Raw genomic sequence first — 27,493 nt, 5'->3', positions numbered from 1 at the left:
AGTTGTTTAATTTCCATGTAATTGTGTGATTTTGAGAGGTATTCTTGATATCTATTTCTATTTTTATGCCACTGTAGTCCAAGAGTATGGTTGGTATAATTTCAATTTTTTTAAGATGTATTGAGACTTGCTTTATGGTTGTTAATGTGGTCAATTGTGGAGTCTGTTCTATGTGCAGAGGAGAAAAATGTATATTCTGTGGTTAATGGGTGATGTATTCATTCTGTAGATATCTATTAGGTCCAATTGATTAAGTGTTGAATGTAAGTCCAGAATTTCTTTGTTAGTGTTTTGCCTCAATAACGTGTTTAATGCTGTCAATGGGGTGTTGAAATCCCCTACTATTATTGTGTGGCTGTCTAACTCTTTTCATTGGCCTAGAAGTACTTGCTTTATAAATTTGGATGCTCCAATATTGGGTGCATATGCATTTAGGATAGTTAAGTCTTCTTATTGAATTAAACCCTATGTCATTATGTAATGTCCTTCTATGTCCTTTTTTACTATTGTTGGTTTAAAGTCTATTTTATCTGATATAAGAATAGTGACCCCTGCTCTTTTTTTTATCTTCTGTTTTTGTGGTAGATCTTTCTCCAACTCTTTACTTTGAGCCTGTGGGTGTCATTATGTATGAGATGGGTCTCTTGAGACAGCAGATAGATGGGTCTTGTGTCTTGTTATTTTATCCATTTGCTTCTCTGTGCCATTTAAATGGAGCATTTAAACCATTTACATTTAAGGTTAATATTGATATGTGAGGTTTTGATTCTATCATGAAATTGTTAGCTGGTTGCTTTGCAGTTTCTATTGTGTAGTTATAAGGTCTATGTCAACTTAAGTGCATTTTTGTGGTAGTAGGTATTGTCCTTTTATTTCCATGTTTAGAATTCCAGTACAAATCTCTTGTAAGGCTGGTCTAGTGGTAACAGATTCCCTTAGTGCTTGCTCATCTGGAAAAGATTTTATTTCTCTTATGCGTATGAAGCTTAGTTTGGCAGGATATGGAATTCTTATTTGGATTTTCTTCTCTTTCAGAATTCTGAAAATAGGCCCCCAATTTCTCCTGGCTTGTAACATTTCTGCTGAGAAGTCTGCTATTAGCCTCATGGGGTTCCCTTTGAACATGATCTGACATTTTTCTCTAGCTGCCTTTAAGTTTTTTTGTTTTTTTGGTTTTTTAAATGTTGGCTTGGACAATCTGGTGACTGTATGCCTTGGTGATCATTTTGTATAGTATTATGCAGGTGTTCTCTGGATTTCTTGTATCTGGATGTTTACCTATCTAGCAAGATTAGAGAAAATTTCTTGAATTATTCCCTTACATTTGTTTTCCAGGTTTTTTGCTGTTTCTCTTTTTCTCTCAGGAATACCAGTAATTCATAGGTTTTGCCATTTTACATAATCCCGTATTTCTCAAATACTTTGTTCATTTTTAAAATTTATTTTTTCTTTATTTTAGTCTGACTGGGTTGATTTGAAAGACCAACGTTTAAGCTCTGAAATTCTTTCTTTTGCTTTGTTCAGTTTATTGATAAAGCTTTCAGTTGTATTTGAAATTCCTTGAGTTTTTCAATTTCAGAAGCTCTGATTGATTTCTTTTTAAGATGTTCATCACTTCCTTTATTTTCTGGATTGCTTTAGAAGTTTCTTTGTACCGCTTTTCAATCTTGTCCTGTATCTCATTGAGCTTCCTTGCAATCCATGCTTTGAATTCTTTATCTGTCATTTCTGAGTTTCCATTTTATTTAGAAACCATTGCTGGAGAGCTAGTGCAATCCTTTGGTTTGTCACTATATTCAGATTTTTCATGGTGCAGAATCTTTGTGCTGGTTCCTTCTCATCTGGAGATACTGGCACTTCTAATTTGTGTTATTATTTTCCTGAAGATAGGGTTTTTTCTTTTTCTTTGTTTTCCTATAGTATTTTTTTTTCTTTCTATTTCCTTCCCCCCTTCTCCCTGTACAGTTCCTGTTACTGTAGAGGAACTGCACTGTACCCCAACAGGGTAGGGTCTTTTGGCTTTGCTTCTATATAGCCCTATGCATTTCTTTCAGCAGGTTTTATATTGGGCTGTGCAGTTTGACCTACAAGCCCTTAGATGGCACTTATAGGTAGGAGCCAGCCAATATGGCTGTGTATATACTTGATCTTTGTTTGTTGCAGAAGCTCTCTGTTGCCTTAGGCAATGGGGTGATTTGTGGAATTCACAGTGGTCTGAGCTCCCCTATGCAGCCCTGGAGGGGGCAGGGGCAGGGGCCATCATGGGTGGGGCCAGACCAGGCAGGTTTGCCTGCACATTCCCTAGTGGCAGACACAAGCGCAAGCTCTGAGGGATAATCTAGTGGGTGGCCACCAAGCATCCAGAGTTGTGCATAGGTGTGGAGCTGGGAAACCTCCTCAGTCCTAAGTTTTCTGCACAGGGATGGGAGTTGGCCCAAATTCCTAATGCAGGAGATTAGGTGCTCCAGATGCCTGAAGATCTGCCTGGGAGTAGAGCAGAGAGGGCCCCTCTGCACCAAGATCTCTGCACAGGAAGGGTGGGGTGATTCAGGCTGCTGTTCCAGGTGAGTGGGTGTTCCGAATGCCTGGAGAACTGTCTGGGCATGGAGTGGACAGGGCACCCCTGAATCAAGATACCTGCATAGAAGGGGTGGGACAACTCAGTCTGCTGAACCAGGCAAGCAGTTACACAGTATCTTTAAACACATTATTTCATCTGATTCAACTCTGTGACTGTGGCTATCCCAAATTAACATGTAAGGTAATTGAGACACAGAGAGCCTGCATGCCTCAGGGTCACATTGTAAGAAGTAGACTGACTCTAAAGGTTTCGGCTCTCCAATGAGTTTTGAAGAAGCCCCTCTACCCCCTTCTGCCACCACCATCATACCTCACTGGCTGTAGGTGTCTGAAGTCCTACGGGCTATACAAACATATACAACAGAGGTCTCCAACCTTTTTGGCAGCAGGGTCTGGTTTCGTGGAAGACAATTTTCCCATGAACGTGGGGGGAGGGGGTGTGGATAGTTTCAAGATGATTCAAGTGCATTACATTTATTGTGCACTTTATTTCTATTCTTATTACACTGTTATATATAATGAGATAATTATACAACTCACCATAATGTAGAATCAGTGGGAGCCCTGAGCTTGTTTTCCTGCAACTAGATGGTCCCATCTGAGGTGATGGGGGACAGTGACATCCGAAATGTGTTGCTTATGTCCAGTCTACTCCATAATCTCATTTTGTTTGCTGTCACTGCAGAAAACCCTGCTGCACAAAGATAGGATGCTAGAAATGGAAGCAGGCTTTTCAGTGCTTTTGTGGCAATGTCAGGATATTCCGCCTGGACTTTAATTCAGAACATACGGAGATTTGAAGTTGCCTCAAACATACTTTTAAGGCCACCAGATGTGGCTGTACAATTGAAGTACATCAACTCACTTGCCACTGTAAAGCCTGCCACCAGATGCAGCTTCATTGTCACTTGCCACTCACTGATTTTTGATATGTGTTTGCAAGCAAATGAGGTGGGTGGATTGTTTGAGCTCAGAAGTTTGAGACCAGCCTGGGCAACATGACGAAACCCCGTCTCTAGAAAAAATTAGCCAGGTGTGGTGATGCATGCCTGTAGTCCTAGCTATTTGAGGGTCTGAGGTGGGAGGATTGCTTGAGCCCCAGGAGGTCAAGGCTGCAGTGAGCCAAGATCATGTCACTGTACTCCAGCCTGGGTGACAAAATGAGACCCTGTCTCCAAAAAAAAAAAAAAGCTTCTAGAATCATAAGACCAGATAATTGATTGGATATGAGTGGTAAGGGAGGGAAGAACCAAGGTATAATTCAATAAGATGAGGACCAGCAGCTTCTCAGCTCAGCATGTCTGCAGGGAGGACAGACACTGGTAGCAGGGCTGACTCCCAGTCTACCTGCACCCTCACAACTTCCTTCCATCCCTAGCCTCAACTGAAGTTCTTCTGTTTTCACAAGAAGAAAACTCTATTCTTTATGTAATTCTGAGAATTAGATATTGCTAACTTAAACTACATGGATAAAACTGTAATTCATCCAACTTCAAGACATTGCTTTATTCCTTCACAACACAGAGAAAAAAATTTATAAAACCATAGACATACAGCATAAAAAACATATAAACCATTAAAATACTTAATACAAATCCATGCAATTTGTTTTAAAGGACCAGCAGAGGATGGACCCCGCCACAAGGCAGGAGTAAACAGGAAGGATTTCATTTGGCACGAACTTATTAATGTGAACTGAAGGCACTTATAAATTAAAGACATCTCCATAATGTTTGAAGCCACACAAAGGAGAGTGCCAAATATCTATGCTGGTCAAGTCTCCCCCTCGCTCTTTTTTTAAAAACTAGCATAGCTACTTAATTTACTCAGCTAACCTTCAGCCTGTGCAGCCCACACAATCATTCTTAAGCCCAAGGCAGAAATCCCAGTGGAATGAGGTCAGTCAAAGATTATGAGACATACTACAAATTTCACAAACGGGGAGAATGAATGCTTTCTTATGAAATTCACAAAAAATGGCTTAGTAGACTATGTCATCTGCTTGGTTGTAGGACATGTCTGACTCCACGACCCCAAAACTTTCATCACTTTCGTTTATGTCATTCAAGGTTGCATCACTTTTACTCTTCTTCCTCTTCAATGGTTTTCCTCCCTGCAGGTCAGATGGTTCAAATCCAGCAGACCTCACCCTTTGAAGTCCTTTGGCAAATGCAACCTCGGCCCCTCCTAATTCAGCTGAATCTGAATGATTAGCTGAAGGCAAAAGTCGGTCACTCCGTAGCCTTTTTCTTATTTCTTCTTCTTTAGTCTGAAATGCAGTATTAAAGAATGAAAAAGAGCCTAAATAACTTTCTACAAGTTGTGATTAATGTTGCTTGTATTGAACATTCATGGCTTCTCTATGTCATTATTCAGTCAAATAACAAACATTTGTTGAGAAACTCTTGTTGAAGAAGGCAGACATGGGGCCTGCCCTCATGGAGCTTGGAGTCTGGTCCTTGCTCTCTGATAGGCCAATTAGAGAGCTGGGAAATGAAGGCTGTCAGACCCAGCTGTGAAGGCTGGGTCTGGCCAAGGGCCTGTGGAGGGCTGTGGGGGCCCTTGGTGAAAATGCAGCAGGAGTAATGCAGCCTGATGCTCTGCAGCAGCTTCTCTCAGTTCAACACCACACCCCAACCCTGCCTCTCCTCCTGCCCCCAGCCTCAACTGAAGTTTCTCTTTTTCCATATGAAGAACACTCCATACTTCATTTAATTCCAAGAATTGGATGTTGCTTACTTAGGCTATATGGATGAAACTGTAATTTTCACCCAACCTGCTTTATTCCTTTACAACAGAAAGGAAGTTTTTAAGAAAAACCACGAAACATATAGCATATAATAAAAAGCATAAAGATCATTAAAATCCTAGCTATAGGCCAGGCACAGAGGCTGATGTCTGTAATCCCAACACTTCGGGAGACCAAGGCAGGAGAATCATTTGAGGCCAGAAATTTAAGACCAGCCTGGGCTACATAGTGAGACTCCATCTCTAAACAATTTTTTTTTCTTTTTTTTGGAGACGGGGTCTCGTTCTGTCACCCAGGCTGGGGTGCAGTGGCACAATCTCGGCTCATGACAAGCTCTGCCTACTGGGTTCACGCCATTCTCCTGCCTCAGCCTCCCGAGTAGCTGGGACTACAGGTGCCTGCCACTACGCCCGGCTAATTTTTTGTATTTTTAGTAGAGACGGGGTTTCACCGTGTTAGCCAGGATGGTCTCGATCTCCTGACCTCGTGATCCGCCTGCCTCGGCCTCCCAAAGTGCTGGGATTACAGGCGTGAGCCACCGCGCCTGGCCAACAATTTTTTTTTTTTTTTAATCAGCCTCATGTAGTGGTATGGGCCTGTGTCCTAGCTACTCAGGAGGCTGAGACAGGGGGACCGCTTGAGCCCAAAAGTTCAAGATTGCAGTGAGCTCTGAGCATGCCACTGTACTCCAGGCTGGGCAACATAGTGAGACTTTGTCTCTTAAAAAAATTAGTAAAATAATAAAAAAAATACTTATTATAGATCCATGCAGTTTGTCTTAAAACTGCTGATAGGAAAGCTCTGGGGTGAGATCATTTTAACAGAGAGCGAACTCCTCAAGCCTAGAGCATCTGAGAGCTCACTACCTTCCTGCACTCCTCGGCAGCCTCCATCTTCTCCTCGATGTCCTTCATTGTGAAATCCTTCACTTCCTTTTTGATCTTGAGTTTTTTTAGTCTGGAAGGTGGCTTTCTCAATGGCTTCTCAGTCGTAGTCAACTGGAATAAAACATCTTTTTACATGAAGAAACAATCATATTCACTGGCAGAAGAGAAGGGCAAAAGAGTTAGAATAAACAGTTTAAAATGTAAATTCTAGGCTGGGTGCAGTGGCTCATGCCCGTAATCCCGGCACTTTGGGAGGCCGAGGTGGGAAGACTGCTTGAGCCCCGGAGTTCGAGGCCAGCCTGGGCAACATAGTGAAACCTTGTCTCTACAAAAATACAAAAAAATTAGCCAGGCGTGGTGGTGTGTGCCGGTAGTCCCAGCTACTTGGGAGGCTGAGGGTGGAGGATCGCTTGAGCCCAGGAGGTGGAGGTTGCAGTGAGCCAAGATCGTTCCACTGCACTCCAGCCTTGGCAACAGAGCGAGACCCCGTCTCTAAATAAATAAATAAATAAATGAATAAAGTAAATTCTAAAAATCTAACTTTCCAGGCGCAGATTAAAAAAACCAACGTGAAAGTTGATAACAACAGAATTATAACGATAAGATCTTTTAGATGCCTTAAAAGCACCAGGCTATTACAAAAAGGCCCTATGAATGCAGGTGTTCTAAGACTGAATAGAAGACGACCCCTTAGAAGGAAAAAATCTTGAGAATGAATATAAGATGAAAAGCAGTGGAGAATGGGGGTGAATTTGTAGTTTAAGGTGAAGCGTTCACCTGATTGATAAAACCTGATGATTTTATAATATTCCACAAGCTACAAGTTACTTTCATCTGGGATAGAGATTAGTTCTCATTGCTTCTGGTTTTGTGGTAGAAAGAGATAATTAACGATTACTGAACAACAACTCTGTGCTGGGCTTTGCTGGAGGAACTTGACAAACATTTTCATGACAGCGGGGGAAAAATCCCACTTCATATGATCAACTACCCTTTCAACAGTTCAAAGCAGTAATGATGACTTTCTAATTATAATTTCTAGTTCCAAAATAAGTAAAATTGTCATAAAGTATTTATGAAGAAAGTTTTAAGGTGTTTTTGTTTTAAAAATTAGTTTTAAGATAATATAGATTGATTATAAAAAATATAACTGATACATAAATCATCTCCTTATCCTCTATTTAACCACCTGGCCCCCAATCCCAGTCCTTAGCATGAACCTTTGTAAAGAGTTTAGTGTGTGTCTTCCCAGATATCTACTCCGCACATATATATATATACGCACATATATATGTTAAGGATATCTGTAATGTTAAACAAAACCTAAATGGAGTTATACTATATATATTGCTCTGCAATTAACTTTCTTCAATTAACTTAATATGGACATCTTCCTATATAAATATAGATTTATTACAACTGGGTGGGGGTAGTTAACTCCAAGGCTGCATTACAAAATGAACTGAATATTGTTCCAGATAATTTCTCTAAATACTTTTTTTAAAGACAAAGGAGCTATTAATATTCATTGTAATTTCTAAAAGACTGTTTCTCCAGACTATAATGCTATAGGTACCAAGAAAATAAATCAAAGAGAGGCAGTTTAGCAGAGTAAAACAAGGCACCAGACCGAGACTTAGTCAGCCCTGGGTTTGAATCCTGGCTGGGCTATGGAATGACGATTTTTTTTGTTTTTGTTTTTGTTTTCGAGACCTAGTCTTGCCCTGTCACCCAGGCTGGAGTGCATTGACACGATCTCGGCTCACTGCAACCTCCGCCTCCCGGGTTCAAGCGATTCTCCTGCCTCAGCCTCCCAAGTAGCTGGGATTACAGGTGTGTGCCACCACACCCAGCTAATTTTTGTATTTTTAGTAGAGACGGGGTTTCACCATGTTGGCCAGGCTGGTCTTGAACTCCTGACCTCAGGTGTTCCACCTGCCTCAGCCTCCCAAAGTGCTGGGATTACAGGCGTGAGCCTCCACGCCCAGCGTGTGCATTGACTCTCTATGATTCCTTAAACTCTGCAAGCTATGGTTTCCTCATTTGTAAAATAAGTTTGATAACATATATTTTGGGATTGGTTTTAAAAAAGAAAGAAAAGGATAAAGTAGCCACTCTGCAAATGATAGCTACTTTTCATTCAGTCAAAGCAGTGACTTCTTCCAAAGGCAGAACACAAACTCATAACCAGGACAAAGCAGAAAGGGGCGAAAGCACAGAGGGGAGGAAGGAGAGCCTACAGCTGGGGGGATCATCAGGCAGCAGGCACGAGCTTCAACTCTGGGGCGGCAGGAATGCCCAGCACATAGTGGAGACCCAGGCAGCTCTTCTCTTTGGACTCAATTTTCTCAACTGTGAAGCAGCAAGGGGGAAGAGGTCTGTGAAGCTTCCTTTCAGCTTTAAAATCTATGATTCTCAGGAAGTCTCCTAAAGAAAAAACATGTATTGACGTTTTGGCTCGTTTAGAACCATCAGACGGTTTATGGGGTGAAAAGTTTTTCACTGCTTGAAAACCGTGGAATGTTTGTCAAAGGAAGTTCCCTCTCCCATCATCATTTTGTATTATTTTTATGACAATTGGCTCCTAAGTTTCCTGCTGGCAAAGACCACCCGCTGAAAAGAGGGAAATACTTGCTATGGTGGCTCAACTAGAGATACTGTGAAATTAGCAAGAAAATGATTTTTTAGGGATGTTCATGCGTAGAAGGCTAAAAGAAAATTAAGTAGTAATCCAAGATCCACTAAAGAAACGCCAGATTAGGCTATACATAGGAGCCTGAACCTTGACTAAAATTCCGAGATCAGTAGTTCTGAGAGAACTTGGATTTTTCTGTTTTGGTCACCTCTTCCCGTGGCTTAATCCTAAAATGATCCTCCCCACAGAGGAAGTTAATCCTACCTGTGCAAGCCATGTTCTTTCTTGAGTTCCACATTTTAAGTAAAAAAATAAAAAACCTGTAGAAAGATATCTATATTCTTTACAACTGAATTTTATGAAGTCAGAATTTATCAAATGTTGGCACTTAAAAATGTTAACAATGAGCTGGGCACATTGGCTCACGCTGTAATCCCAGCACTTTGGGAGGCCGAGGCAGGCAGATCACTTGAGTTCAGGAATTCAAGACCAGCCTGGGCAATGTAGTCAGACCCTGTCTCTTAAAAAAAAAAAAAAAAAAAAATATATATATATATATATATATATATATGTATAAAACAATGATCACCTTATGCTTAGAGAGGTGTTACCAGTGGAAACAACAACACATTGACAACAACAAAATCAACCTACAGAAGTTACCAGTTCAATCATTTTCTTAAAGAATACTTTCAGAGGACTGCCAAGTTCAAAATGCTGCAATTAGATTAGAGTCCTGTTTCTAGCTACTAACTTGTATATTTTACTTCTTACATACACTGTGTATTCCTCAGAGCTTTCTTAATTAACTATTGACCTACGGATGAACCTGTCTTCATTTTGTTTCCTTAAAGGAGTCTTGTGGATAGAATAGGCCAATCCTGCAAAACAGCCCTTCATTCTTGTTTTATCACTGTTAGACCTCCTGGGGAAGGTCACTCTGATCATTAGCTGGCGTTATTGAGTCCTAACTCAGTCAACTTCCTCCTCCTTAAAAAATTCTCCATGAGGTTCAACAAATAATGTTAGAGACTCTTATGCAATGTGAACAAACTCTCCAAGTACACTTCAGGTTCCCAAGTATAGAAGTCACACAGAGAAGGGAATAAACTTTGACCAGACACAGAGGTCAATAGTGAATTCACAGAGCCTCAGGTAGGGAGACCCAGGATTTGCTAAGTGGCGGGGAGAAATGAATTTGGGATAAAAGACGAACTCGATAATACCTATGTGGATAAATGAGAGCCAATCACATCTCTCTAAAGAGGTCTATACCTATCCATATACATATTGACATGTGTACATAAAACCAATGTTTGTTTACAATATAGTCAGTTAAGTCTAATTAGAATGTTTAAAAATACACTGAAAGATTCACTCAACAATCTGATACTTAGCTTCTTAATCTTATATTTCTTACATATCATTTTAACTCTTAATTTTTTTTTTTTTGTAGAAATGGCATCTTACCATGTTGCCCAGGCTGGTCTTGAACACCTGGCCTCAAGGGACGCTCCCAGCTGAGCCTCGTAAAGCCCTAGGATTACAAATGTGAGCCACCATGCCTAGCACATTTAACTTTTTTTTTTAATTGGGTTTTTTGTTTGACAGGGTCTCGCTGTTTCACCCAGGCTGGAGTGCAGTGGTATAATCAAGGCTTATTGCAGCCTCGAACTTCCACACTCAAGTGATCCTCCAACCTCAGCCTCCTAAGTAGCTGGAACTACAGGTGCACACCACCATGCCCAGCTATTTTTTTTTTTTTTTTTTTTTTTTGGTAGAGATGGGGTTTTACCATGTTGCCCAGGGTGATCTCAAACTCCTGGGCTCAAGCCATCTGCCTGTCTTGGTCTCCCAAAGTGCTGGGATTACAGGCATAAGCCATCTTGCCCAGCCTGATTTTAACTCTTAAGTAAACATAAAATATTCTCGCATAAACATCTCGAAAGCTGGTTATCCAGAGAGTACTATGGAATTACTGTGGTATTCACCAGCAAGATTATGATGAAAATTAAGAAAAAAGACAAAGGGGCCTCTGTGATGGACACAGATCCTCCCCTTACCTCTAGGGAGAGACTGGCTTATGGGGGATGCCCCTGATTCGGAAGAGGGACCTTCATGAGGGACCTTCATGAAGGTGAACCCTCAATTTTCAACGTCCTTTATTCAATTTCACTCTAAATAACTCAATGAAAGATAATGACCTGGCTAAGAAGCATCCAGATCTAAGTCTGAAATGCCCTTGTATGTAAACATACTATTGGCCCACATAAGAAGTCTTATTTTTAAACTATTCTCTTTGGCTGCTTGGCTAGTTCTGCTGGTAGAGCATGAGACTCCAAGTATTTTCACATTTATTCTATTTTTCCCATAATATTTTATTTAAAAGAATGTTATTCCCTAGAGCAGTGAATAAATAATATTTACATGTCTGTCAAGATTTACCACATTGTAGTAACTGCTGACATAATAATATCTTTTTTTGACTATCCCTTTTTTGTTTCCCTTGACTTCTTGTTTTGTTTTTAGCCAGTTTGATCAGTCTGGGTTTGAAAAAACTTATTAAATATTAGATATTCAAAGTATTAATATTATTAATTATTAATATTATCTAATAATATTTCCATTCTTAATATGGTTCCCCTCTCAGTCCTTCAATATTCATTCTCATCTTTTTACATTGGCCTCATAACTCTTCCCAAAATATGCAAGACACCTGGTGTCTGACACACATATGTTCTCAGCTACCTCTGAATTGAAAGAAGTTTTATCCGTGACACAGAAACTGCATCTCTTTTATTTCCTTAGGCTTCCTGAGTATAATCTTAGTTCCTATTCCTGAAATGGTATATTTTCAGGAATATTTCAGAATTCTGTTTCACAATGAATAGGGAATCAAGAATGATTTCAAAAGCTTTAACCCTTCCCAGCTTTGGTAATGGATTTGAGAGCGTTGTGTAGAGTTTTGGTGAAACTTCACGGCAGTAGTTCTCAACCTGGGCTGCCCATGGGAATCACCTGGGAGCTTTCAGAAGTGTGAAAGCAGGGCCACACGCCCAGGCTGTGTGGTCGGAAGTGGTACCTAGGCACTGGGATGTTTGAAATATCCCCAGGTGACTCCAATGTACCGGCGGGTTAAGGACCACTGGATTAGGCAATGAAACAAGAGAGCTGTGTGTTGCTGCCTGGTCTGTTGCAAGCCTGGCTTATGTTGGGATATCTTGGCCTAATACCAAAGCCAAAAAAACAAAATTGTGCTATTCCTGAAGGCTGTCACACTTAAATCCTTTTGAGAACGTTCCCAACAACCATTCTATATGCCTATATAGTATGAAAAATAGTCTTCATCTTTGGTTCACTTAATGATGTTATTAAAAGTCCAGCCCACAGTTATTATTTTTTTAAAGGTGCATCTCTTTCACAAGGTAGTTTATATTAATTAACCTTGCAGGCTCCATTGCAAAGTCTAAGTCAGAAATCATTCATCTCTGGCAATTGAATCGCGGAGAATGTTTTAATGTGATTCCTACTGGCGTATGTCTGTAGACATCGAAGTGTCTATAGCATTTCCCTTAAGAAGACATTGCTTAGCTACTGAATGTTTCCACAATCTATCTGCCTCCTCTCAGACTTGCTTTCCTTTTTCTTTTGACATGCCTTCTTTTTTCCTGACCCCTACAGACTCACCTACAGCTAGAAAAAAAATCTTTCCTCTCCCCTTTGATATTAAAAACCCATCCTTCTTCTAGCACTTTCAAATAAGATAAGGCACTCCAAAATGCCTTGTATCATGATAGCGTTGTGCAAATGTAAATTGTCATTATGTTGGCATTATCTTTTCCATTATATAATCCATTTTTACCTTCCTTTCCATCCTCCCCCCGCCCCCCAACATCCTCTTATTATTGGCAGCCTGATAATGTTATTCACAAGGTTTGGCAATCTCCTTTCCTTTCCCCCAAATACTTTCTGCAGGATTTATTTTCCTTTTTCAAAAGAAAATGCCACTTTGGCTTTTATTCATGAGTTCTCAACATTCCCCATACACAAAGAAGGAAATTAACTTTATTCAAACATTAAGTGACTCAGTCTAGGTGGCAAATTTGATTTAAATAATGAGTTTTTAATTCCGAATGGACTGTTTTCCCTACAACACAGGGATAGACAACCATTAAGTAGCCTTTGGGGTAATTTCTGGTCTCTATTTCCACCGTTTCCTTTTCTTTCTTTTCTTTTTCATTCATTTATTCTCTGGCTTCTTTTCATTGTTATTTCTTTTTTTTCACTTTCTCTCTTCTCCCTGTACTTCAAGGACTACTGGTAGTGCTTGGGAGCATTGGCTTAAAAAAAAAACCCAAACAAACAAGAAAACAAAACAAAATAACAGCAACACCTAAGTCTGCTATCTTCTTCACAGGTTTATACAGAATTTATTTAAAAATTTAGAACTCGGTCAGATGCAGTGGCTCACACCTGTAATCCCAACACTTTGGGAGGCTGAGGCAGGTGGATCACGAGGTCAGGAGTTCAACACCATCCTGGTCAAGATGGTGAAATCCTGTCTCTACTAAAAATACAAAAATTAGCCGGACGTGATGGTGGGCACCTGTAACCCCAGCTGCCTAGGAGGCTGAGGCAGGAGAATCACTTGAACCCAGGAGGCAGAGGTTGCAGTGAGCCAAGATCGTGCCACTGCACTCTAGCCTGGGTGACAAAGCAAGACTCCATCTCAAAAAAATAAAAATAAAAAAAAATTTAGAACTCTAGACTTTAGCCAAGCTAGTTAAAATCAGAGTAAAAATATTATTCATGCTGAAGAAAAACTATGACAGATTAATCAGGATAAATTAACAAAGAAAAATAATAGTACAGCAATTTCTGGAATTCTATTTAATTCCTCATGATTGATTTTGGGGTGTGCATATGGATAAATGTATAGCCATATTTGTTTTAGCTTTGGCATTTAGGCCTATTTATTTTCTTTTTTAAAGTTTTACTTTATTTTTAATGGACACAATTGTATATATTTATAGGGCAGTATGATGTTTTGATACATGCGTAATGATCAAGTCAGGGTAATTAGCATATCCATCACCTCAAACACTTGTCAGGCCTATTTTCTTACTGAATAAATCAGATTCAGTTTTACATTTCTAATGCCCTGTACAATGCCTATTACATAGGTAGTGCTCAAGAAAAATTGTTGAAAGAATGAAAGTATGTTATTCAGTGGGGCCTATTGTTTCTCAAATTTAGTGAAACCCAATACGTGTTTTACTGGATCAATTAATCATTAATAATTGGAGCAATTTCTGAGTCCACAAAGAAGGGTGGTGTATTAGTCTGTTCTCACATTTCTATAAGGAAATACCTGAGACTGGGTAATTTATAAAGAAAAGAGGTTTAATTGATTCAGAGTTCTACATGGCTGGGAAGGCCTCAGGAAACTTACAATCATGGTGGAAGGCACCTCTTCACAAGGTGGTAGGAGAGAGAATGAGTGCAAGCAGGGAAAATGCCAGACACTTATAAAACCATCAGATTTTGTGAGACTCACTCACTATCACGCGAACAGCATAGGGGAAACCACCTCCATGATTCAATTACCTCCACCTGGTCCTGCCCTTGACACCTGAGGATTACAATTCAAGGTGAGATTTGGGTGGGAGCACAGAACCAAACCATATGAGATGGTGTGCAGAGGTGCGGGGGGAATTTAAGGGAGAAAAATCTGACTTAAATAAATGCTGTTATCTGTATTGTAACTTGCATATGCTGGAAATAATGACTCATGATCAATCATATTCTATTGCTAATTTTAACTATAAGCTAATGTTAATTACAAAATTACTTGCCGTGACATCATATGATTCTCCATTTCTAAATACTTTGCTGTGGCTTTGTATAATTCCTTGAACAATTAGTTCCTCCAGGATATCTGATGACTTCTGTCGCTCTCGACTCTCTAGGGATTGGGGTTTATTGATTAATCCATTGGTCACTAGGTCTTCCAAAAAAGAAGAAAAGAAAAAAGAAAGCAAAATTTAAGAATGAAGATTTTTTCAATCAAATGCTAAATGGATGCCTTCTAAACCATGCTACTTAATTAGATCTTAGTTTCAACACTTAATATATTTCTATTATAAGTCTTTGTGATCCTTTGAAGTTCAAATTCTTCATGTTCTTACAGAGGATACACATCAACATAATATACTGTTTACTTAGCAGATCACATATTAAGATAACAAAAAGCCTTTCTGTGTGCTGCTGTGGACTGCCTTTTTATTGTAACAACACTTATACACTTGGGTACGACAACGTTGGTTTGCTCGACTAATTATGAAGCTAAACCACAGCTAAGAATCAGATACTCTTGGTGATTCTTTGAGTTGTGGTTTGGTTTCCATGCTTTGTATACAAAGGATAAACAGCGTGATGTTGCCAAGAGACTTCTAGTTCTGCAACCCTAAGTTTATAATTACACCATCTGCTAAGTCTACATAAGTAAAAGTATGCCTTTTTGAAAAGAGTCTTCGAACCAAATCAGAATTGCAGTTAGAGTGATATCAGCTAAATTTTTATTCATGATTCTAAAAATGAGCACTGAAACAGTTTATGGGGGAGTCTTTATAAGCTGCACTAGTGAGAGAGGCTCCCCCATTACAAATCATCCAATTATATAAATACACAAATAAGTAGCCGAGTTTATGCCATCACATTATAAAATAAACGGCGCTGGCCTGTTGGGCCAAAGACAGTTTTGCTTTTCCTGTCAGTAACAGCGCAATGGGAAGTCCTGAGAAATGAGCTATCTTCTATGCTGACATCATCAGGAAGTCCTGATAGTAACCAAGTCCATTCCATTTAATGGATGGCATCTTCCCATAAAATTTTCTTTTCTTTTTTTTTTTTTGAGATGAGGTTTCACTCTTGTCACTCGGGCTGGAGTGCAATGGCGAGATCTCAGCTCACTGCAACCTCCTCCTCCCAGGTTCAAGTGATTCTCCTGCCTCAGCCACCCAAGTAGCTGGGATTACAGGTGTGTGCCACCATGCCTAATTTTTGTATTTTTAGTAGAGATGGGATTTCACCATGTTGGACAGGCTGGTCTCGAACTCCTGACCTCAGGTGATCTGCCCGTCTCGGCCTCCCGAAGTGCTGGGATTACAGGCATGAGCCACCTTGCCTGGTGAAAATTTCCAATCTCAATGGTTAGCAGTGAGACTTTTCATGAATTTGTGCTGGGAAGATAGAAAACATACACACAGACGCACACACACACACTAATCAGATGCCTCTCACTTCAGCATATTAACCTCTCCAGTATAAGAGATTTATAGGATTGGCCACTGCAAGTAACTCCAACAGTTTTCCTCCTATATTAGTATCTGTCCAGTGCTGTTTTTTCTACTCTTGCAAGTGTTCGTAATAGAGCCACTTCTCATTTTAAAGTGTTCTGTACAGATTTTGGCATGGGGTAGTAAAACATGTCGTACAGGGAGGTCAACTAGAAACTTGAAACAATGGAGAAGATTTCAATGAAAAGGTCAGAGGTGAATCCCCTTCAAGGAATTGGAGTGATTTTTTGGTTAGAAGGTGGCCTTGTCTGGAAGGGTCAAAATAATAATAATGATCATTTACTAAGCACTTAGGCACCTGCACTATACTGAGTACTTGATACGCTGTATGACGTCAAATGCAAACATCAACTCTGAGAATGCTATTATTATCCCTATTTTAGAAATAAACACTGATGTGAGAGAAGCTAATTAACTTACTCAAGATGACACAGGTAGCATGTGTGTTATCCAGGGCTACATCCAAGTCTGCTTGGCTCCAACACTCATGCTCTCAACTGTCCCACTGTTCTCCTCCCAAATAGGTCATGTAAGCGGTTCCACTGTCAGTGGTTCATTTCTCTCCCAGGATGTTTCTAAAAGGAATGTCATGTTTGACATCTGTCGCTAACATAATAAAATTATTGTAACCATTCCGATCCATTCTTTTTGGAGTTCTCTAAAGTGTTTGGCTTGATATTTACAGCAGCTAACTTATACAGAGATTCCTGGAATATGTCAGTCATTTCAACTAATTTTCATGTTTTCTTGGGACATTGGAGAATATTGGGGATTGTTTAAAAACCATGTTGTGCTTCTTTTTGATTATAAAAGTGATAGTTACTGTAGTAAATTTAGAAAATACAGAAACTAGTAAAAGATTTATAAAATGCCCATGCTTTCACCACCCAGAGATTACCATTGTTAATATACAAAATTTTATTTTTATAAGTTCGACATCATACTGAACATACAGTTTCATTACCTATCTAGCTAACATTTATGTTAGCATTTTCTGATGTCATTGGAAACTCTTCATAAGCATAAGTGTAAAAAGTGAAATTATACAAGAAAACACGGGTAAATTTATCTTTAACCTTGGTGTAGGGAAAGGCTTTCTAACTGTGACTCAAAATCCAAACTGAATTTTAAACATTTATAAATCTTACTAGATTAAAAATAAACTTTTGCATAGCAAAAACCCCATAAACATAATGAGTTGAATATAGATATAATGTACCTCCTAATTCGATGTATTAAGAAAGACACAATATAATTTTTGGTATTCTTGCTAAAATTGTGTAACCCTGGCTCATGCCTATAATCCCAGCACTTTGGGAGGCCAAGGCAGGTGGATCACCTGAGGTCAGGAGTTCAAGACCAGCCTGGCCAACATGGTGAAACTCCGTCTCTACTAAAAAAAAAAAAAAGCCAAGTGTGGTGGCAGGCACCTGTAATCCCAGCTAGTCGAGAGGCTGAGGCAGACATAATTGCTTGCTTGAATCCGGGAGGCGGAGGTTGCAGTGAGCTGAGACTGCACCACTGCACTCCAGCTTGGGTGACAGAATAAGACTCTGTCTCCAAAAAAAAAAAAAAGAAAAAAAATGCGTAACCCAAATCCAATCAGGAGGAAAGCTCAAACAAACCCAGATTGATAAACGTTCTGCAAAACAAATGTTTTATACTTTCCAAATATATCAAGGTCATAAAAGACTAAGAAAAGCTGAGGAGTTGTTCAGATTAAAGAAGACTAAAGACCATAGATGACTAAATTAAACATGTGATCCTGGATTAGACAGATCCTGAATCAGAAATTCATTTATAAAGAACAGTTGTGAGACAATTGACAAAATTTGAATATGATCTATAGGTGAGATAATAGTACTACATCAGAGGTAATTTCCTGGCTGGGCGTGGTGGCTCACACCTGTGATCCCAGCACTTTGAGAGGCCAAGGTGGGAGGAGCACCTGAAGTCAGGAGTTCGAGGCCAGACTGACCAATATGATGAAACCCCGTCTCTGCTAAAAATACAAAAATTAGCCAAGCATGGTGGCGGGCGCCTGTAATCCCAGCTACTCAGCAGGCTGAGGCAGGAGAATTGCTTGAACCCAGGAGGCAGAGGTTGCAGTGAGCCGAGATGGCATCATTGCACTCCAGCCTGGGCAACAAGAGAAAAACTCTGTCTCAAAAAAAACAAACAATAAAAAGGTAATTTCCCAGTTTTGATCCTTGTATAGTGATTATGCAAAGAGTATCCTTGTTTTTAGGAAATACACACTGGAGTATGTGAAAGCGAAGTGGCATTATGTCTGTAACTTATTAACAGAAAAAAATCTACTTGCATAAGGGGGGATATGATAATGCAATGTGGCAGAAGGTTAACATTTGGGGAATCTGAGTGAAAGTATATAGGTGTTCTTTGTTTTTTGCACCTTTTCTTGACTCTGAAATTATACAAAATAAAAAGTTTTTTAAACAAGGAAACACTTGGGGAATGTTAGTGTGAAACTTGATAGTCTTAAGAAATATACTCTGCAGGTGCAGTGACTCATGCCTGTAATCTCAACCCTTTGGGAGGCTGAGGCGGGTGGATCACTTGAGGTCAGGAGTTCGAGACCGGCCTGGCCAACATGGTGAAACCCCGTCTCTACTAAAAATACAAAAATTAGCTGGGCATGGTGGCGCATGCCTGTAATCCCAGCTACTCAGAAGGCTGAGGCAGGAGTACTGCTTGAACCTGGGAGGCGGAGGTTGCAGTGAGCAGAGATTGCACCATTGCACTCCAGCCTGGGTGACAGAGCAAAACTCTGTCTCAAAAAAAAAAGAAGTATACTCTGCAGATTTGAAGAGCAGAGACACAAAAAGGAGGATGCCAAGGGCTGAGACATAGAGAGAAAACTGGGCAGAGGACAAATAGAAAGTTCAGGGTACTAGGTCCTACTCACTCTGTGGTAAGGTGCTTCCTGAGGACTCCTTGACGCTGCATTTTAGAAACATCTGCTTTGGTGGCTGACTTCCTCCCTAGCTGTTCTCTCTCAACACCCTTCTGCTTACCTGTCACCCTCTTCATACCACCTTTAACATTGTACACACAGCTGGCAGCACTGACTGTTCTGGGTCACCAGGTCCCTGTCTGCCTGACACTCTGCAGTCTGTGACCAACACTGATATTTAGCATTCATGTTGCTGTCTAGAGGGAAGTTGCATCAACAAAATTATTGGAAAGAAAAAAAATGTATTTGTCAACCTAACACATAGAAGGGAGGGAGAGTCCGTTCCTGTGCTGCATTCCTCAACCTCCTAGTCATTCTCTGAGGTCACGCTGACTACATCAGAACAGCAAGGGGAGGGCGAATAGAAAATCTGTGATAACCTGAGTGTGCCAGGAAAGTTCAAGAAATAGAATCACATGTATGAACCCATCTGTTTTCCAATCCCAACTTGTACTTAGAGAAGAAATAACAGTGATGGGGAGCAAAAGTCTTCCCCCCTGAAATAAAAAGAGTACTTTTCCTTGAGGGCTGTGAAGTTCAATATGTTTCAAAGGCTGACCGAATATAAATAAGATGACTTAAATGGACACCAGGCGGTAACTCAAGTCAAGGGAAAACACACCATAGGAAAACCCACAAATAGTTTCTAAATAGCACAAGTAAATCATAACTACCTCTTTCACATTTCTGAAAGATTCTTTTGTTGTATATTTGCTGATACTTTGGATGGGAAAAGACAGGGAAAACAGTTTATTGTAGGTTTTATTTATTTTTGTAAATGTAGAACTTATCCTTGGAAAGATGTTATCATCGTGGGAGTTTAAATTCCTTTGAACTGTGCAAGTCCCATTCCTAAAGTCTGGCCTTAACTCCCAATAATGCCTCTTAGTTCTTTTTTTTTTTTTTTTTTTTAAAGATGGTCCTAATTACTTCATTGACAAGAAGATTAATGCTTAGCATTATTTACTCACATAATGAAGGCCTAAGGCTAAATTCTAATGTTTCAGAGACAAAAACACTGCCATTTAATGTACTTCATGGCCCAGAAAGCAATGATAAAAGGACCACCAAATAAACCTCGTAAACGTATTTAGAGAAACAGTATTTTGTGAAGATCTACATGAATGGGGGCAGAGGGAGGTTACCTGAATTTACTCGTCTGTTTCTTTCACTAGGAGATGGAGAATTTTCTGAAATGGTTCCAGGTAAGCTTCCCACCTGGACTTGTTCCAGGCCTTCTGCAATGTCCACAGTATTCTTGGTCAGAGCAGCTTCCATCTGGGGGCTGCAGTTTTCCCCAGTATGAGGCACACCAACATCAGCCTGTGAAAAGGGAACAGTTTTGTTAGAGTCAAGATTTCTTGGTAAATAAAAACAATGTTGCAGGGTCTGCTTTGTGAATATTTAGCCAGCTAGTATCTGTGGTGGGCTGTATAGTACCCAGAAAGCCATAGATTGGGGTCCCCAACCCCCTGGGCCACATACCAGTACTGGTCCGTGGCCTGTTAGGAACTGGGCTGCAGAGCGGGAGGTGAGGAGCGGGCTAGCCAGCGAAGCTTCATCTTTATTTACAGCTGCTCCTCATCACTCACATTACCCCCAGAGCGCTGCCTCCTGTCAGATCAGCAGTGACATTAGATTCTCATAGGAGCACAAAACCTATTGTGAACTGCACATGCGAGGGATCTAGGTTGCGTACTCCTTGTAAGAATCTAATGTGGCTGGGCGCAGTGGCTCATGCCTGTAATCCCAGCACTTTGGGAGGCTGAGGCGGGCGGATCACCTGAGGTCAGGAGTTCGAGACCAGCCTGCCCAACATGGTGAAACCCCATCTCTACTAAAAATACAAAAAATTAGCCAGGCATGGTGGCGGGTGCCTGTAATCTGAGCTACTTGGGAGGCTGAGGCAGGAGAATCGCTTGAACCCAGGGGGCAGAGGTTGCAGTGAGCCGAGATCATGCCACTGCACTTCAGCTTGGGCCACAAGAGTGAAACTCCGTCTCAAAACAAACAAACAAAAAAGAGAATCTAATGCCTGATAATCTGTCACTGTTTTCCATCACCCCCAGATAGGACTGTCTAGTTGCAGGAAGACAAGCTCAAGGCTCCCACTGATTCTACATTATGATGAGTTGTATAATTATTTCATTATATATTACAATGTAATAATAATAGAAATAAAGTACACAATAGATGTAATGCTGTAGAGTCATCCTGAAACCATCCCCACAACCCTAGTCCATGGAAAAACTGTCTTCCACAAAACTGGTCCCTGGTGCCAAAAAGGTTGGTGACTACTGTTTGAAGCCACTAAATTTGTGTGAATTGGCTATAGCAGCAGTAGAAAACTAATATAGTATCTAATAGGCATCTACCAGGTAAAAGCTACTACGCTGAGCATTCTGGAGGATACCAAGATAGACAAGTTCAGCACTGAGTGTGAGAGTAGAGGTACTATGGTATTCAAACAATTTATAACAATGAAGCTATATTGTTTTTGCTGATTAAAAAAGTAATACAGGCTGGATGTGGTGGCTCATGCCTGTAGCCCCAGCACTTTGGGAGGCTGGGGAGGGAGGATCTCTGGAGCCCAGGAGTTCGAGACCAGCCTGGGCAAGGTGGCAAAACCCCATCTCAAAAAAAAAAAAAAAAGTGATGCAGACTTATTGTAAAAAATAATTACATAATATAAAAGAGAATTGCAATAGTCAGTTTTATGTGTCAACTGGGCTAGGCTATAGTAGCCAGTTATTCTGTCAAACACAAATCTTGGTGTTACTGTAAATGTAGTTTGTAGATATGGTTAATATAAATAATGAATTGACTTTAAGTAAAGGAGATTACCCTTGATAATCTGGGTAGGTCTCATCCAGTCAATTGAAAGGCTTCAAGAGTAGAACTGAGGTCTTCCTGAGGAAGAGGAGATTTGCCTGTGAACTGCAGCTTCAACTCCAGTCTGTTCTTTTCGACTGCCTGCCCTATCCTATGGATTTTGATTTTCCTAGCCAGCCTTCATGACTGTATCAGCCAATTCCTTACAATTTACCTATCTACCTATCTATCTATCTGTCTATCCTACTGGTTCTTTCCCTCTGGTAGAACCTTGATTGATAGAGAAACACAGTAGAAAATAAGAAATAATATCTTCTAGACAGAAGCACTACTAACATTTTAGTATATCATTGCCCAGATGTGTTTGCTCACATAACCTTTAAAAGTAAATTGGAACTGGCCAATAAGCACACAAGAAGATGTTCAATATTATTAATCAGTAGGGGAATGCAAATCAAAACTACAGCGAGATACCACTTCATATCCCCTAGGATAACTATAATGAAAACGACACACAATAACAAGTGTTGGTGAGGATGTGGAGAAATTGGAACCCTCATATATTGCTGGGCAAATGTGAAATGGTGCAGCACTTTAGAAAACACTTTGAAAGCTCTTCAAAAATTAAACATAGAGTTAACCATGTGATGCAGAAATTTCTTTTTCTCTTTTTTTTTTTTTTGAGACGGAGTCTCCCTCTGTCGCCCAGGCTGGAGTACAGTGGCGCAATCTCGGCTCACTGCAAGCTCTGCCTCCCGGGTTCATGCCATTCTCCTGCCTCAGCCTCCCGAGTAGCTGGGACTACAGGCGCCTGCCACCATGCCTGGCTAATTTTTTGTATTTTTAGTAGAGACGGGGTTTCACCGTGTTAGCCAGGATGGTCTCAATCTCCTGACCTTGTGATCCACCCGCCTCGGCCTCTCAAAGTGCTGGGATTACAGGCGTGAGCCATCGTGCCTGGCCCAGAAATTTCACCCCTAAGTATGTACCCAAGCAAAATAAAAACATCTGTTCTTGCAAAAAAACTGCATACAAATATTCACAATTATTATTTATAATACCCCAAAAGTGGAAATAATCCAAGTGTCCATCAGATGATGAATGTATAAATAAAATGTGGTACAGTCATCCAAAGGAATATTATTTGGCAAGAAAAATAAATTAAACACTGACATACGTTGCAACATAGATGATACTTGGAAATATTATGCTAAGTGAAAAAAGCCAATCACAAAGGCCATTCATATTGAGAATAGGCAAATTTATAGAAACAGAAGATAGATTTATTGATTGCTTAGGGTGGGGGAACGAGGATTGACTATTAATGGGTAGCCATTTCTTTGAAGAGGGCAAAATTGTTCTAAAATTACATTGTGGTAATGGCTGTCAATTGTACATTTTAAATGGATGCTATGATTTGAATGTGTCCCTTTCAAATTCAGGTGTTACCAATGTGATAATATTAACAGGTAGGACCTTTGAGAGTTGATTAGGCCATGCGGGATACTCCCTCATTAATGGGATTAAGGTGTTTATAAACAGAAGCTTCACACAGCTTCAGCTAACTTGCTCTGCTTTTCTGCCATGTGAGGACACAGAAGGGCAGCCCTCACCAGATAATCAAACCTTCCATTGCCTTGATCTTGGACTTCCTATGAGAAAGAAATTTCTGTATTTTATAATTTACCCCTTCCATGGTATTCTGTTGTAGCAGCACAAACAGACTAAGACAGTAGGTGAATCATGTGAATTATATTTTCATAAAGCTGTTTTAAAAATAATAAAAAGAATTACATACTAAATTATATTATATTTCTGTAACCTGCTTAACAATATATAAGAAACATTTACCTATGTCAGCATACATAGGTCTACCTCGCTCTATTTAGTGATAAGGAGTAGCTACTTATCTGATGATGGCATTGGAGCTCATTATGTAACTATGCCACAATGTATTTAACCAAGTCCTACTGAAGGACATGTAGGTGTTTCTAACTTTTCAATATTATAAACTGTGTTGGAATAATATCTGTGAATATACATCACTGTGAACCCGTGAACCCATCCAATCATTCCATGAGAATACATTCCTGGATGTGGATATGCTGGGTCTAAGGATATGCACATTTTATATTAATATGTGTTTCCAGAAGGACCTCGATAAATACTGCACTAATTTATAATCCCACCTTCTCCTTTCAAGGGAGTCTGTTTCTTCAAACCACAGTTCCATTGCTTGTAAATAGGTCAAAACAAAGCATAAAAATGGCCTCTAGGTGATTTAGTAAACCACTGATGACAAAATGCTGGTCCGTGTTAAATTTTTCACAGTTCCACAGCAAAACAAGAACAATGTAATGAGTTTTTCACAAAGCTGAATTAATTCAATTTAAAGAACTGTCATTTATTTTTAGAGTAAGTAAATTTTAAATGCTAATGTGTTCAGAAAAACTTTTATCGTATCTCCCCTGACTACCATGTCTTCTCTCTCCAGGTGCTGGCCCTCTTTCATTGCAAGTTTCCCACTTCTCATTTCAATGGATGCTATCAAGGTCTTCTCCATCTAAGACACACATGCCACAGGAAGTCTCCTCAGTGTCTCCAGAAGAGATAAGAACACAAAGAACACGTGCATCTTCCACTCGGTAATGTCTTCCCAGGATTCTTTTAATGTCTATTTTTTATTTTTTGAGACAGAGTCTTGCTCTGTCACCCAGGCTCGAGTGCAGTGGTGCGATCTCGGCTCACTGCAACCTCTGCCTCTCGGGTTCAAGTGATTTTCCTGCCTCAGCCTTCTGAGTAGCTGGGGTTACAGGAGCGCACCACCACGCCCAGCTAATTTTTGTATTTTTAGTAGAGACAGGGTTTCACCATGTTGGCCAGGCTGGTCTCGAATTCTTGACCTCGTGATCTGCCCACCTCGGCCTCCCAAAGTGTTGGGATTACAGACGTGCGCCACCGCGACTGGACTCATTTAATGTCTATTGATTTGACTTTTTGGCCCAAGGGGCACTTTTCTTTCCTGCCGAGTCTTTGAAGGGCCTCAGGACTCTGCCCTCCACTTGCTACTGTTTTTTTTAGAGACAGGGTCTCCATATGTTGCCCAGGCTGGGGAGCAGGGGCTATTCACAGGCACAGTCAAAGTGCATGGATTCAAGCAATCCTCCTGCCTTGGTCTCTCCAGTAGCTAGGACTACAGGCACGTGACGCCATGCCTAACCTCCCACTCTCTGCAGCAAAGCCTTGCTGTACTGTGATAAAAGTTTGTATCTTGTTGGAGGGAGCAAAAGGTATGAAAGAAGAAAAAAATGCCTGAATTGGTTCTTGATAAATGAGCTTCCAGTGGACAAGGAGAAAAGGACATTCTAGGCAGGTGGAAAAGCATACACAAGACAGGGAAATGGAATCATATTGTGTGTCCAGGAACATGAATTCTTCCAGTGTAGCAGAAACAGATTGGGGTAGACAGTGGAAGGCACTGAAGTGAAAAAGGGAAGTATTTTGTGACAAGCAAAGGAGATTGATTCTATTTTGAATGCAACAGGAATCCTGTGTAGGATTTTTATCCATGGAAATAAATGAAAATCATCAGGAGGGTTTTCTAGAAAAATCACTTTTGGGTTCCTGCAAGTGACAGGAGTGGACGGAAGGAACAGAACATGGTGATCAGTTGCAATTATTGCAGTTGTCAAGGTGAGAAGTGATTAAACATGAGCAAAGATGGTGGCAGCAAGAATGGGGGAAAGAAGTAGGTCCAGAAATATTAGAAAGTGTACTGTGAGAAGCAACCTCTCAGAGCTTCAGTCTGAAGACGGGAGGTCCTCTGGCTCTAAAATTATGACTCTAGGCAGGAAACATTTTCTTTAAGAAAAATGAATTAAAAATAAGGCCTTGTCATGAAACTCTTGGTACTTTCACAGTAAAAGTCATACAAATTTAAAAAATATATACAAGCATGTGTTAACCACTTTCTGGAATTACTCTAACGTTTGAAGTTCCTCAGAGGCTAAGTAGAGATCACAATGGCTAGGTTATGGTGGTGTCTGTCACGATCAGGTTTTCATAATTCAGTTAGGGATTCTTGCATGCTTGTAGTGGGAGTTACATAGCTCCTTATCACTGTGTTTATGCAAAATGGTAACTCCAGCTAAACCAATATCAGTTCATCATGTTGAGGGTTAATTAGTTCTGTGTCTCAGGGCTACATGGGAAATAATGAAAAACCAACCAAACAAACAAGAAAGTAATCAAAAACTCAGTGGATATGAAATGGGAATTGGCACAAAGAGAAAGCCTAAAAGCAACGATGTGCTTTTCTCTGTCTCCGTCCATCTGTCCTTCTTCATGGACACAGTTACTGCCCATCTTGTCCCTGTAGAGTAAGCAGAACCAAGAAAGGAGTCTTTACATACAACATATTACATGTAACATATGTAATATGTTATATGCATATGTAACATGTAACACATGTAACATATGTAATATGTTATATGCATATAACATATGCATATGTTATATATATGTGTGTGTTTTATATGTATATAAAACATATAACAAAAGAAAAGGAAATTGGGAGGCCAAGGCAGGCAGATCACCTGAGGTCAGGAATTCGAGATTAGCCTGGCCAACATGGCAAAACCCCATCTCCAATAAAAATACAAAAATTAGCTGGGGGTGGCTGTAGGCACCTGTAATCCCAGCTACTCAGGAAGCTGAGGCAGGAGAATCACTTGAAATCGAGAGGTGGAGGTTGCAGTGAGCCGAGATTACACCACTGCACTCCAGTCGGCCACAGCAAGACTCCATCTCCATCTCAAAAAAAAAAAAAAAAAAAAAAGAAAAAGAAAAAGAACAGGAAGGAGACCCTATCTGATGCTCACAGTTCATGCTAAAGGTAAAGATGCACATCACGTAAGTCATGTTGAACACCGTTTTCCTTCTTTCCAAATAAACTACTAAAAGCCAATATCTACAGTGACGGTAAGACAAGTATTTTCACAAGTTTATTTTGGTTTGCAGATCCATCATTTTTTGATCCTAGAGAAGCACTGAGTTACAAACAGGGTCCAGTTGCGTCATTTAACATTTCCAAGTGGAGACTCTTGAAAGACTCTTGGGCTTTTTCCAAATGGAAAAATTTAATGATTTAACGATAGTAACAACAACAACAATAGCAAAATGCCCACGTTGGAATTGAGAGCGAATTTGAATATTTTCAGTCTAAACGATGGCTTTTCACAAAGACTTTCTGTACATTACAACTTGGCATAGATTTAAATACCACAACCTCAGTGACCTCACAATTGTGTTATCAAAGCTACTATAACTACTTGGATTCGGAATCCAGGCCTTAGCAAGGATCTCTACCCATCTGTTCTTACTTAGAGACAGTCTGCCTTTGAGCTCTGCTGGTGACCAAAACCTAAATCGTAGCAGACAAAACACAGTCTTTTATCATGAAACAACATAAACCAGAGC

At 40.1% G+C, this 27,493-nt stretch overlaps 1 protein-coding gene across 1 annotated transcript in view; it reads right to left on the bottom strand.

The window, feature by feature from the left end:
- Positions 1-4,067: 4,067 nt before the first annotated feature.
- STMND1 (stathmin domain containing 1) overlaps positions 4,068-27,493 on the bottom strand; it is a 29,426-nt gene continuing 6,000 nt past the window's right edge. Inside the window, exons 2-5 of the mRNA XM_003823172.7 lie at positions 20,329-20,506; positions 14,707-14,858; positions 6,196-6,327; positions 4,068-4,849 (exon numbers count right to left, since the gene is read on the bottom strand). Coding sequence (XP_003823220.1) covers positions 4,562-4,849; positions 6,196-6,327; positions 14,707-14,858; positions 20,329-20,506 — 750 coding nt within the window. The 3' untranslated portion in view covers positions 4,068-4,561. The remainder of the gene's footprint in view (positions 4,850-6,195; positions 6,328-14,706; positions 14,859-20,328; positions 20,507-27,493) is intronic.

This window comes from Pan paniscus, chromosome 5 (genome assembly GCF_029289425.2).
Source record: "Pan paniscus chromosome 5, NHGRI_mPanPan1-v2.0_pri, whole genome shotgun sequence".
Lineage (NCBI taxonomy): Eukaryota > Metazoa > Chordata > Mammalia > Primates > Hominidae > Pan > Pan paniscus.
This window is presented reverse-complemented; position numbering and strand designations above follow the sequence as displayed.